Raw genomic sequence first — 14,259 nt, forward strand, 5'->3', positions numbered from 1 at the left:
TGGTCAAATGGAAAAAGTCCACCCCTAACTGCGAATTCAGGTCCTCTATGAACCATAACACAAGCAACCCAGGACTGGTTTCACCCATGTTATGGGCGCACCTTAGTTTGGTTCTAGTGACACTGTGTGCATGGACCCGTGTCTGGGCAAACCCATCCCACTTAAGGAGAGACACTAAAGTATACGACAAGAGATGGATAGAATGATTGAATTAATCTCAGCCACAGATAATTAACTCAAGGCTGCATCCCAATCCATTCTCAATTTGCACACCATGCCACTTCAATTTGGACCCAGCTATAAGCAAATCAGTCTTGACCTTGTTCCAGTGGGAATAGCCCAGCCCAAACTGCCATCTCAGGTCCTCCCTGAACCAGAACTCAAGTAAACCAGGATTGGTTTTGCCCTTGTTATGGGTATAGCTTAGTTCCAGTGACGCAGTGTGCATTGGACCCACGTCTGGGCATATCCTTCCCACTTACGCTGCGTACTAAAAGTATACAAAATATTTGAATTAATCTCAGGCACTGGTAATTACTCAGGCCACATCCCAATCCAATGTTATTTTGCACAACATGCCAGCTCAGGTTGAACCCAGTTATATGTAAATCAGTCTTGGTCCTGCTCCAATGGGAACAGTCCAGCCTGAACTGCAGAGCCAGGTCTTCCCTGAAACTGAACACAAGCAACTCCGGAATGGTTTTGCCCTTGTTTTGGGCTCATCAGCGGGGAATATCTTGATTCCAGTGACATAGTGTGCACAGGACCTATGTCTCACTGTATGCTTTCCTAGATTTTTATAGCTCCCTATATCAAAATCAGGGGCCTTCACTCAGTGTAATTGTGATGAGGAGTGGCAGTCCCTTATTTCAATGACTATATTACCAACTACCAAATGGCCTGAACTAGTTTCTCGAGCCAAGAAGAATGGCAAGCTCCCCCAAACCTAGAGCCTACTAAGAAACTGAGACTATTATCTTGGAATATAGCAGGTCTCAGGTCAAGGATTGTTTGTGAAGAGTGGGGAAAGTTGGTTGACAGCTATAACATATGCCTTTTTTAGGAGACATAGGCCACTGATACAATATTCAGAGTCGGTTTCACCAATCACTGTGTTGAAACTACCCCATCAAAGAAGGAACATCCAGCAGGGGGTCTTATGATCTGGATTAAAATTTAATTAGGGGTTCATATAAAAAATATATGACATAACCTCTTTAAATGTACTGGCCCTGAGCATCAAAAGAATTATTACAAATAGATCAGTGCTCCTGTCAACATCGACAACAGATTATTCTCACAGCACCACGACTCTCCTACAATCTCAGCTCTAGATGAGTTTATGGAAAGGGAAGGGCCATCACACAACATAATCCTCGCTGGGGACCTAAATATCACCTTTGAGCCCCTTGAGTTAACCACGAATGTCAAGGACTAGGAGGATGCTGAACTGGCCATCCCACGCTTAAGGCAGATAAAGCCAGCTAAGAATGTGAAGGTAGCTTTTCAAGTTGCCTCTCTCACTTTTAAATATGGGCTGAGGGCTGGCAATGGGCGATCCACCTCTGATCAAGAGCCCGGATACACATACAAAAAAGCAATTGATTGACTATATCCTGCTTGATGTTCGCTTGTGGTGCAAAGCTAGTGGACATGTGGGTAATCAAGAGATTTGATATTGAACACAATTCCTTACCTCCAGAATTATCTGAAGTGTTCACTTCTTACCAGCGTTGCCCAGAGAGTAGCTTACCCACTCCAACTATTTTTAGTGACAACAAAAGGAGGGTTAAATGGCCCGTGATAGAGTGCAGACTCTCTGGCACAAACCTACACCATAATAGGCCACTCCCTGGTTGACTTTGGTAACTAGGGACTGGAGATACAGTCTCCGGTGGACATATTCACAGGTTTACCAAGTAGCCTCAAAAGGTTTTCCTGCAAGGGAAGCAGGGGCAAGATAAAGGCAAAAAACATGAGTGAGTGATTTGACGAGTCCTGCAAGCTAGCTCCACAAGGTCTGATGGTGGCTATCCAAGCTGACTCAAGAACTATGGAGGCAACAAAAAGGAAAGTATACAAAAACACCCAAATTGAGGCAAAAAGGAATTGGCAAGAACGATTTTGGAGAGAATTAATAGGCACTGTGCAAGCCAAAAACAGTAAACAATTTTGGCTTTTGATTTCTAAAGGGTCGAAAAATCTAGTCAGAGGAAAACATCCACATTCACACACAGATTTGGGAAAATCACGTGAGTCAACTATATGCAGGTTCAAAGGACACTCGTCGCGCACCTGTTGAGTACCCCGCTGCAGATTTGGAAATATATCAACTTACTGTTACTATAGAAGAAACACAAGGAGCAATTGCTACTCTGCAGCGGGTTAATCGTCAGGCATTGACAAAATCCCGGGTGACCTTTATCGCTCTGATATACAGTTATGCTCTCGCTACTACAGTATTTTATCACACACACAGTACAATGACTGATATTTATTCATAGAGACAGAAGCAGATTCTTTGGTGTTTTCTTGGTTACAGCAAGAAGATGTTTATTTTCTCCAGACTCTTGAAATTTCATACAAAGCCAGCCGACACGTGTTTCGTCGTGTGCAGTTGAGTCAACACGACTCGTCAGGGCTTAAAGCTCAGTATAATCTTGGCGATTAGGTCTGGACTGGTATTCAAGTGTTAGATCATTATGTCATAGAGAGACGATGTTTAGAGTATCAGTGACTAAAAATAGCAACTGTGCGTTCTTTACGGGTAGTCACGAAGAAGGTACTAGTTTTTAGGCAGTCTGCCTAGTAGGTTGTCAGGAATCTTCCTTTCTGATTATTGTTGTGCGTTAGGTAGAAACCGGGAGGGGATCCTTCTGGTCGCGAGTGCACTGGAAACGGGTGCGTTTCTAGTTAGGCGGTGCGCCGTAATACGGTCTCCCTCCTCCTTAGGTTCCCGGTCGCCGTCTCTGAAATATGGGGAATGATCTTAAGTCACAGTTTTAATGCCATATCAAAGGGAGCAGAAATACCGGATTCCTGGTTAGGAGCAGAAGTGGTGCCCATATTTAAAAAAGGGTATAAAAACAACGCAGCAAATTATAGGCCTATCAGCCTTATTGACATTGCGCAGAATAAATTCTGTCGGCATTTGCTGGGGAGATCCTGGACTGGATGAGGAAAGGGAATATATTGCCACCCTTGCAGGCAGGTTTCAGAGGTAACATAAGCACAATAGACCAACTGTTCTGTTTTCTACTGATCCTTTGGAATTGTTTGACATTCAAAAAAGGTAATTTATATGTTGTGCTTGTGGGCCTCTGAGCCGCATTCGACCTAGTCCCATGTGAGAAACTTTGGGCAGTATTAAACAAAATGGGGGAACGGAGAAACTTACTGCAGATCATTACCAATCGGATCAGGGTGAACAGAGGAGTGCGTCAAAGTTGTGTCCTTGCTCCCACTCTGTTCACCCTTTAGATCAACGGTCTGATTGAATCACTAACAGACTGCAGAGGCAACCCCCCCAAGCTTGCCGGACAAGCATTGCCTGTTCTGCTTTTCGCAAATGACACCTTGCTCATTTCCAGAATCCCGATGAGGCTCCAAAATATAGTAGATCAGTTTGGTGTGGCCTGTGAGGAATTCAGTCTAGAAATAAATACTACAAAATCAAATTTAATAGCATTTAATCAACAGAAGTCTAGAGGAGGTGAACCAATTTGACTACCTAAGTGTAAGGTTGACCAGAACACAATCATGGGCCTCACAAATTGTAAAAAGCTAGCTCTTACTGCAGCATGTAGGCACTCCCTAGTCAAAAAGTTATGAAATTCAATTTATAGACCACTGGCTCCAGTAATTCCAGTGTACCATGTGCAGGGCATTGGAGCAGCACTTTATGGGGCAGAGCTATGGGGCCACAACAATCGAGGGCCCTTAGTAAATATTGAAAATTAATTTATGAGATCAATTTTTTAAGTCCCCTGGAAAGCCCCACTGACATCGATGCGCATGGACCTGGGCCTAAGAAACGTCACACATGCGATTGCTGTTAGGTCCCTTGTTTGCTGTATCCGCATCTGGTCGAACAGCACAACACTACCCTTGAAAGCATCACTACCCAATGAACTATCACTCACCTCTAAAGGGAGTATACAGTAGCTTAACTTTATCAAGGGCTAGTTGGACAGACTGGGTATAAACGGTCTCTGAACGAATCCTAGTAGCATTCAAAAAAGTATCTTGCCCATCCTTAAAAAGAGATATTGGCTTTATGTAAAGGACACATGGTTAAACGCAGGAACATCAGGGGAGCTGACAAGCAGGTTCTTGAGTTTTAAAGATAACATGCACCAGGAAGAAATTCTGAAACGTATAGAACCATCATTAGCAAAAATCGCTATACTTAAAATGCAGGTATAGCATCCTACTAGTTAGCAGATTTTGCAGAAAATGGAAGGCTGCTAATATCTCACCAGGCTGCCCTGCATGTAAGGGTGATCAGGAAACTAAAAACATTTTTTATTCTTCTGTCCGAGTAAACGGAGACTAGAAAAAATTAGTTAGTACTGGATCAGGATCCTAGCTCCAAATCGTCTAAAAGAGGTCATTAGGATCCAAAAAAGTGACTGTACGGAGTTTATAAAATTTCCTATGTCTAGATACCCATTATATGCATGGAGACTAAGAATTAGAACAATGAAATCACTGAGTAACAATTGAACCATTTATGAAACACAGTAGGTCCTCTTCTACATATTCTTTCCATTGTCCAGGATCAGTCTGAGAGGTTTTATTGGTTTTTAGACTGGGGAGTCTTAGGAGAATTTAATTTTTAAATGAACTAATCCCATCCCTATAATGAAATGTATATGCAGTATCCAAATTGATAAAATTTCGCCCATGGCACCTTATCAAGTACTTTACTGATACTAACCCAGCTGTGATATGAATTTTGGTGATATCCTTCGTCTGAGCAAGACTTCTGGTGAATTATTTGTAATTGTTCAATATGTGAAAGTATTAATATTTTTAAATTATAATATTACTTTGTTCAGAATGGGCCAGTTTTCAATTATTACTAGAACTTACTGATCCCGGTAATGACATCTTTAAATTGTAATTAGAATGATGGAACATTGTACACAGCACTTTACTTACCGCGATCGTGCATGTAATACATCATGGACATCAACACAACTGTGACATGATCTTTGGACATGCCCTTACACTGAGTACTGTCTTAAGCGATAGGTGAATTCTTTAAATCAACTGTATGGAAGTACTTACATTTTAGAATTTTTACTGTTTTTATGACGGGTGATTAGATAACATTAGTTGTTCTTGTATGAGTTGACGTGCTTTCATGATTTTCTTTAACAAAATCGAATAAAGAAATTTCTACCTACATACTCAGGTCACATCCCAACCAATCGGTATTTTGTAATACATGCCAACTCTATTGAACACAGCTATATGCAAATCACCAATGGGAACAGTCCAGCCTGAACTGCTGAGCCAGGTCTTCCCTGAACCGGAACACAAGAAACTCTGGAACAGTTTTGCCCTTGTTATGGCTCTTCAGCTGGGAATAGTTTTATCCCAGTGACGCAGTGTGCACGGGACCTACACCTCACTGTATGATTTCCTATATGACTATTTCTTCAGTCAATTTTGACATAGGCATAGGACCCTTCAGGCAAAGAAGTTCATGGGCAGCCTATCATGGTTCCACAGCAAGAATCCCAGTGAATGGGAACTTCACCAACAGATTCACACTCACAAAAGGGATGAGACAGGGGTACCCTTTATCCCCACTCCCTTTTGCTATCTACATTAAGACACTAGCACAACTGATAAGACAATCCTCGGAAGTATGAGCAATGCCTTTTGGGAGGATCACACAAGATCCATCTCTTTGCAAACTATATCATCATAATACTTAATTTCGTGAGAAATACCATAAAAGTTTTCCTCATTCACAATTTTGCTCCAGTATACAGTATATAAAAGTACAAAAGTGAGCTGGTAGTGGATAACGACATATCTTAATAAAAAACGAATATACAAATAACTAAGATACATATCAACACCAATATTGCAATAAAAAGTTCAACGTATAAGTACTTAGAGGACCAGGTGGCCAAAGAGTGTCCTAATTAAGCCATTTCTGCCTGGTGCTCATTAGAGTCTCTTGAAACGACATCACTCTATTGTACACTACTACTGAGGGGAGTAGCCAGGTAAAAATTGTGTTAACCTTGTCATAGTTCGCCCTGGCCTCAAACCATGAAAAGTGCAAATGCATACAGTACAATAAAGTTAAAGTGCTTACAGTATCACATTAAGAGAATTCTATAACATTCTGTTAAAATAAGCTACCCAGGATAAAACCAATGTAAAAGACTTAAAATCAATAAACTCAATAAACCTCTGCCTAAGGTGCTCAATTAGCAATTTCACAGAAAAGATCTTCAAATAGACCACATTTTGCCGAAAAACTTGGCAACTGGGAAGACTATCAGCAAGGCGGTATCAGATGTTAAGATGTGCAGTGCTACTTCATGACAACGAGTACCAAGGCTCTTACAGAGAGGGTCTAACCATCTCAACCTTGGGGCACTCTAGAGTGGACATACGAATCGTATGTGGGGTATTGTCTCGGCAGCTAAAGGGCATCCTGGACAAAATCCCATTTGAGTTGGGAACTTTCCCTAGGAGGCTGTAAGCGATTCCACTGAAATATAGCTGAATCTGAATTGCATATATAGCTTTCTGTCCAACTGAACTGTAATGGCATCTAAGTATTGTTCATATTTTCTTGTCTGTTTAAACTCAAGAAAATTCGATGTAAGACGGAGGCTTAAAAAAGATTGGGCCACCCAGTGCCAGTAATGTTTCTTAACTTTCCCCAGGAGGCTGAAAGCGAATCCACCGGAGTAGAGCCGAATCTGAATTGCATATATAGCTTTCTGTCCAACTGAACTGTAATGGCATCTAAGTATTGTTCATATTTTCTTGTCTGTTTAAACTCAAGAAAATCCAATGTAAGTTGGCCCCATTAGTGATGGCTTAAAAAAGATTGGGCCACCCAGTGCCAGTAATGTTTCTTAATTAGAGCCTTGCTAGGGAGTAGTGCAGGGTCCCTAACATCCCATAGTCCCTCGAGCCCTATTGAGGTAAGCACATTTTTCAGTTTATAAAGCCAGCCAATTTTCTCAAAGCAGCCAGGGGCAATTACCTCAGATAGAGCAGCAGCATAGGGAAGCAACTCAAGAGTTCTCCTAATGCGCAACCAGAACAAGAGGGGTGGGAGCATAGCCTTCTAAGCGATAGTGGTTCTGCCCATATCCAGCCTGAGTGGATGCTGGGGAGTGCTCTGTGGGAATGAGACCAGGGCTCTCAAGAATTTGCTCTGTGAGGTCAAAAGATCATTGTCACCCTGATAGACCCATTGCAGTCCATTAGAACAGTAATTAACTTTATTAAACAATATGGGAAAGTCTCAGGATTCTGAATCAATGTCTCTAAATCTTAGATAATGGGAGTTTGGGTAAAGAGAGATCTCAGAAAAGAAATCGGGGAGATGCTTTGTTGAAACATTAATGCCATTAAATACTTGGGGGTACAGATTACACCGACTCTTTGTGACCTTTACCAATTAAACTACACTCCCCTCTACACAGAAAATAAAAATGACTTAGCTAGATGGGAACCTATGTTCATCGTCTGGATGGGTAGGATGAATACCCAACTAAGAATATTCTACCAAGGTTCTTATACTAATACAAGGCCATTCGGACATTCTTCCCTAAGCAGTAGGTGCTGATGTTGCAGATGACACGTGACAATTGTTTTCGGCAATAGAGCAAACAAACGGAATTTAGAAAGATATTACAGAGCACACAAGGGCATGTTTATACGGACCAAGGGCTGAAAGATGGCTGCTTATCGGCACCTTTACTTTTTAACTTATATATTGCAGACCTTGGTAAAATCAGTATCAAAAGCCAGCCTGATGACATCTAAAATTGGGCAGACCAGACTGTTCTTAATGCAGTATGCAGATGATATGGTTTTACCAACATTGAGGCTCTTAAATACGATCTCTCACAGCCCCTTGTTTGGTCGTCCCATTTCATGATCAAGTTTTCATCCCCCTTGCCTGTTCAGGGTCCCTGCGGCCAGTCCGCGGGAAGATGCCCCATTGTACAGAGGCAGTGGGACAAGCTCACCCCTCAAGCCTTTGAGGAAGCTTACCAGACCACCGCACAACCAGAAGATCAAGATGTAGACAATATGCTGATAGAATTCAACAAAGGGTTGAAGAAAGTGTTGGACACTATTATCCCTATGAAACATAAACCCAGATCCACCCCCAGCCGAAATTCAGCTAAATGGTTTACTCAAGAACTTAGTCAGGAAAAGTCCGCTTGTAAAAAACTGGAAAGACAATGGCGACGCAATAAAACGGGCCAATCTAAACAACTATATAAATGTGCTCTGGCAACATACCACCGAAACCTTAAGGTTGCACGTTGCGTGTTCATTGCAAACCAAATTGAGCATTCTAATAATTCTGCCAAGGCCCTATTTGACGTCGTAAAAGACTTTGTGGAACCTACGGTGTGTAAGCAGCCGGCTATTGAGTCAAAGGATCTCTGTGACTCATTGGCCGAGTTCTTTCATGAGAAGATTGAAAAAATATATGCTAACTTTCCCAGAGACAATCTGGATAGTCTACCGGTCATCGTTAATCCAGACGATGATACTTCAGGGTACGAGTGCTCTCTCGAACACTTTAGTCCTATTACTCTTCTCGAGACCCAGGAGGCGTTAATTTCTGCCAAATTGGGGTCACCAGCGGACCTCTGACCACCTAAAATTACAGCACTCTTATCTCAGATTCTGGCCCCCACAGTACAGAAGATTTTTAATTGCTCCATCAGGGACTGGGCTGGTAGTGCTGCCGTCGGCCAATGGCCGACGGCAGCATGGAAGGGGTTAACAGATTTTCCAGATACCTGCCTATGCACGGAACGCCTTAGTACTGTTGGAATTCGGCCAACGCAAACAATCCTACGAACACTGGGCATCGATCATCGGCTACTATCGAGGGATATGTGCAGCTCCCCCAAATACCATGAAAGCAACCTTGAAAGAAATGTTCACGAAAGGCAAAAATCCAATTGGTAGGCTTCCTATCTACTGCCTGTACCGAACTGCACCTGGACTTGTCCAACTGGGGGGATTTTATTTATCAACCAGGAATCTTAAAAAACATTTTAAGCAAACAAGTAAGACTTCTATCTAAGTGAGACAACCTGGGGCTCATAGAATCCTCCAGCAGCAATATTGGGATCTTAACCAGCTCCTACAAGGATAAATTGAGCCAGCCATATCGGCACTGAACAAATCAATCTTAAAGCAAATCTTGTCAGTCAGAGGTATGGTCATGCTAATAAAAGACAAAGACATGAGCTGTAAATACCTCGAGGAGATCACCTCCTGCAGATTGTGTCATCAGTATGAGGAGTCTTTGGCTCAACTAGTTTGTATCTTCCCTGATTTGAGTCATGCACGCTGCACTATATTGAAATCTCTGTTTTGAAATCCTGCACCCGTACCTGCCCAGATGCAAAGAAACTACTTTTTAATTTAGAGACCCCCATGGAACTGGCTAGGCTAGCGAAATTTGCATGAAAACTTAAAGAACTCATAAGCAAAGACCAAGCCTCTGTCTAAAGGCAGAACAAAGGCCCAAATTAGTGGGTACATATCAAATTTTATGGACTCCTACTTTTATGCTTTGTGTAATTGATCGAAATGTACTAAACAAAATGATATATTGTTGTTTTTACCAATGACCGACAAAGGCGAGTGAAAGGACATACCATGCACCGTCTTTTGTAACAATTTTTATTAATTGAAACAAATACATTCATTCATTCATTCATTCATTCATTCATTCACACAAGAGCAAAGAAATAGAACTGTTGGATATATACACCTATTATGCAGTAGCTCAGGTATGCATAGCGTTTAAGTGGTTGCTTAGAGAGGCTAACATCACTGGACAATGAGGAAAATGCATCTGCTGGGCAGCCATAGTGGGATGTGCTGCTGCTTCCTAGGTTAGCTAGTTAGAAGGTAGCATATGTCTCTGACATTCCTAAACCATTGTTTGTAGGGTCGAGTGGATTGTGGATGTCCTCTAACAAGACCCATCCATATGACCCAATATGAAACATGGCATCTGGGCGACTGCCCAGTGCTTAGGGATTTATTCCAGGGCCAAGATTCAAGTCTTTTTGCCAATGAAAGATAGATTTGAAAATTACATAACAGGGCAGACTCAGATATTGTTAGTTACGTCACTGAGGTTTACACCCCATGACTAAAGAGGTGGTCAACAAGGGAAATAACACATTGTGAAAAATGATTTCCAACTTACACTTCTACGAAAGGCATCCTATTCTCGTTTTATGGCACACTGAAAACAAAACCTGAGACACACAAATGGCCCTACATGCAGAAATGGGAAGAGGTATTGGAACAGGTGATTTCTATGAAGGAGTGGACCAAACTATGGTGGAATATACAGAAAACAGTAAGGAACATCCAGGGCAAAGAAACCTGTTGAACCTCATTCAAGCATAAACAAATGTTCACCAACACTGATGGCAAATGCTGGAGGGTATGTGGAGTGTAGGGTACAATATTACACTTTTGATAGGAGTGTAGAGGTTTGCAGACTTACTGGAAAGACCCACTGAGCCACATTAAGGGGGTTGCTGATTATACATAAGTACATTGGCAACAGTTTTGGGGATGCATCCAAGAGCATCGGAACACCTCAGAAAGGTAGAATGAACAGTAATATCTCACATGCTGTTGGTGGCCAAAGAAGAAATAGATGCATAATGGAAGAAAGGGCACCATCCACACCCCAGATATTATAGCATGGGTGCGCTATTGTGGGTGCTACATGCCATGGCGATGTTGACGTACGACTGAGGGATGTCAGAGGGAAAGTTGAAAAAACCAGGCAGCCGTTTTTAAACTATTTCTGTGAGGGGAACCCTATGCTACAATTCCTTAAGACGTTGAGGGCATTAAGCCTTAACTGGTCTTTGGTAGATTGAGGACAAATTAACAAACTATTTGGTGTGTTATTTATATAAAGTGAATTTGAACTGGCAGCATGCAGGCTAGAAAAAAAGTTTTACAATGTGCTCGGTGTGTGGGGATTAATCTGGACATACATAGTTTATACGGGTGGGGGAGGGGAAGTGGGATGGGGCTAAACTGAAGTGTGCTCTTTTTTGTGGTATCCCACATTGATGGGAATATTTGTTTTTGTTAAAAATTTAAGACAAATGTTTTGGGGGAATAAATAACTTTTTCACCATTGAAAGGGGTCAAACAGGAACAGAACACATGTCCTGTGTATCCCCTAGCTGGTTGCTGTAGGACCCTGCTTTAGTCCTACCAAAAGTGTGTCTCCCATTTTGCTATGGGCCCAGAGTCTGATTCAGACTAGATTTTAGTATTAAATGTGAAATGACACTGGTGATTTCCATAATACCCTCCCGTACACACCCTCGCCTCTTAGACTCCAGATTTAGTGTGATTGAGGAGTTTGGCAATATCAGATTGCACTGACATTGCATTCTGAGCTTGTTAGCAGTAAAGCAAACAGGAGCTACTGAAAAAGTAGGTAGGGCAAGGCCCGGGAACACTTACTCCACCAGTCAGAGAGAGAGACTATGATTGTCTTAGGAGGTCCTCCACCCACAGGCTAGTGAACCATACAAAGCTGAATACTCACTGAGCGTTCCTTAGAACACTGCAAGACTTGTGAAAGGATACCAGACAGTCTTAACAGGATGCACATGCCACTTGTGATCTGCCAGATGATCCTAAGGAGGATGGTACTCTTCCACTTAAAATCTAAGGATAGAAAGATCAGCAAGGATAATTAGGCTGATTCTGTTGCTTCAGGAGCATATAAAAGCTGAGGAGGGCATTCCCATAAAGAATTCCAGTGGACCACTGGACTGGGGCTGGACTTTGCTGTTGGCCTCTGCCTGACACACTGAGAGTCTCTAAGTACCTTTTCTGGAGATGCTGGAGGCCGTAAATGTGTGTTCTTGTGGTTATTTTAGCACCAGGAGAAATTTTGGCTTGTTTTGAAACTTTCTCTCCAGAGTGTCAGACGGACCTCAAATGATAAAGTATTCAGAACATCAGACTACATTTCAGCTTTGTCCTGTTCCCCTTTTTGCATTGATGACATTTTCTTCTTATTTTATTCTTTAAAAAATTCTCTTTTAGAATTGGTGGAGAAGTTTTATTGTGTTTTGAGTGACTTTTTCCATTGTTTATGCACTGCATTTTTCTTCAATACTTTGCAGTGACTAATACAGTTTTGTATATGAAATGTCCTGTTCAATGTTTGAGGACGCTGATCGATTCTCGAGGGGAACCAAATATAAGGTATATCTGAACCGTATTTGATGGTGTAATAACTTCAGCCGTCTCCCTTAGGTAAAATGGCTTTACTTATGTATCTGTTTGACGAAAGATGGACTAGATGAATATCTTTCTCCAGTGATTAGGAGGCCCACAAACTTGCAAATGGACCAAATACCTGAGGAACTATGTTGTACGAATATGGCACACAAGCAATATTCGTGAACAAGCAAGGCCAATTCCACTGTGCATAAGGTGACCTTTGGATGCATTGGTTTTTGACATTCTATGCTCATTTACACAATGCTGTGTTCAGATGAACAACAGTTCAGGACAAGGCTATTTCCTTTCCTGGTTAAGAGGTATTCATTTCAAGGCCAGGGCATTAATAGTGTTTTCTAGGATATAAATGGTTATCCTCGAGGTACAATAGTTTATTTTCGGGGATTTTGTGTTGTTCTTCTACAGACAAAAAAAGATAAATGAAAAAGCCTCTAACCAGCATGTCATGCATGCTGAGTCTTTTGTCATTTGAGTATTAGTAGCCCCACTCATTCTACAGCCTCTGAAGCACATCTAGTCACAATTCAGGTATTAGTGACTTGTAAAGTAAATGTAAATGTTCTCCTTTAATGGTAGGGGACATGATCAGCACAGCAATTACATCCTAATAAACTAATAAATGAATGTATTGGCAGGGGAGATTTACAAGGATCATTTACTTCTATTACAAAAACCTGTCTATGCTCTGCCGCTTTGAGGCTCGTAAAAGACAACACATGCATCCTTCGTCCTGCAACATTTATGTAGGATTTGCATATGTCTGATATGGACTGGAAATATTCTTTTAAAAATGTGGCAATTAAATAACTGTTTTAATGAAGAGATTGAAATAGGTAGCCTGTGGGAACAGGTTTGAATCCTGGCTGTTCCACTCAGCATTTCATACTTCTGAGGTTAATACAATGAATGCAACACACTTGATTATGTTATTTCAGTAACACAAGACCGAAGAATCAATGTGTGCATTACAAATTCACAATATATTATGTTATAAATCGTCATCATGGCCCTTTCTTGGATGCCAGCCACAGATGTTGTCCCGATCTTACCTTATCGAAGTATCCTCCCTTTCCAATAAGTTGTTCTCTAGCAAGCGCATTAATTTCCAAAGTATAGCGATGGTGGGGAATGAGGAGCTGAAGAGAGAAAGGTTAATACAAGTTATTGAATGTATGATGTTACAACGCATACATTTACAACGCATGCCTTTACAAAGCAGTTTTTACATCGCAACATCCTTTACAATGCATACATTTACATCGCATGCCACTACAACACATTTTTTAAAACTACATTTACAACACATTCCATTACATCGCATTATACCTTTACAATGCATACCAATACAACGCATACCATTACCTTGCATTTACGGTAAGTGTTGGATAGTGTAGGGGTAAAAATTACTATTCTAACTCCCGGGGGTGCAACAGTAGGGTAAGTGTTGGATAGTGTAGGGGTACTATGCGTTGTAATGACATGTGATGTAATGCCTGCGTTGTAGTGACATGCATTGTAGCGTCATGCGTTGTAGTGACATGCAATATAATGGCTGCATTGTAGTGACATGTGTTGTAAAGGATGTTGCGATGTAATGACTGCATTGTAAATGTAGTGGGATGTAATGACTGCGTTGTAAAGGTTGTTTCCCCAAGTTATTAGAGACACAACAACAAGGGGTGCTTCAATCAGATTTTGTATTATCACTACCTCAGCATT

At 41.4% G+C, this 14,259-nt stretch overlaps 1 protein-coding gene across 1 annotated transcript in view; it reads right to left on the reverse strand.

Annotated features, from left to right (window-relative positions):
* Positions 1-14,259, reverse strand: part of LOC144799577 (hydroperoxide isomerase ALOXE3-like) — a 167,661-nt gene that overhangs the window by 52,806 nt on the left and 100,596 nt on the right. Inside the window, exon 9 of the mRNA XM_078670949.1 lies at positions 13,590-13,676. Coding sequence (XP_078527075.1) covers positions 13,590-13,676 — 87 coding nt within the window. The remainder of the gene's footprint in view (positions 1-13,589; positions 13,677-14,259) is intronic.

Source organism: Lissotriton helveticus, chromosome 12, assembly GCF_964261635.1.
Source record: "Lissotriton helveticus chromosome 12, aLisHel1.1, whole genome shotgun sequence".
Lineage (NCBI taxonomy): Eukaryota > Metazoa > Chordata > Amphibia > Caudata > Salamandridae > Lissotriton > Lissotriton helveticus.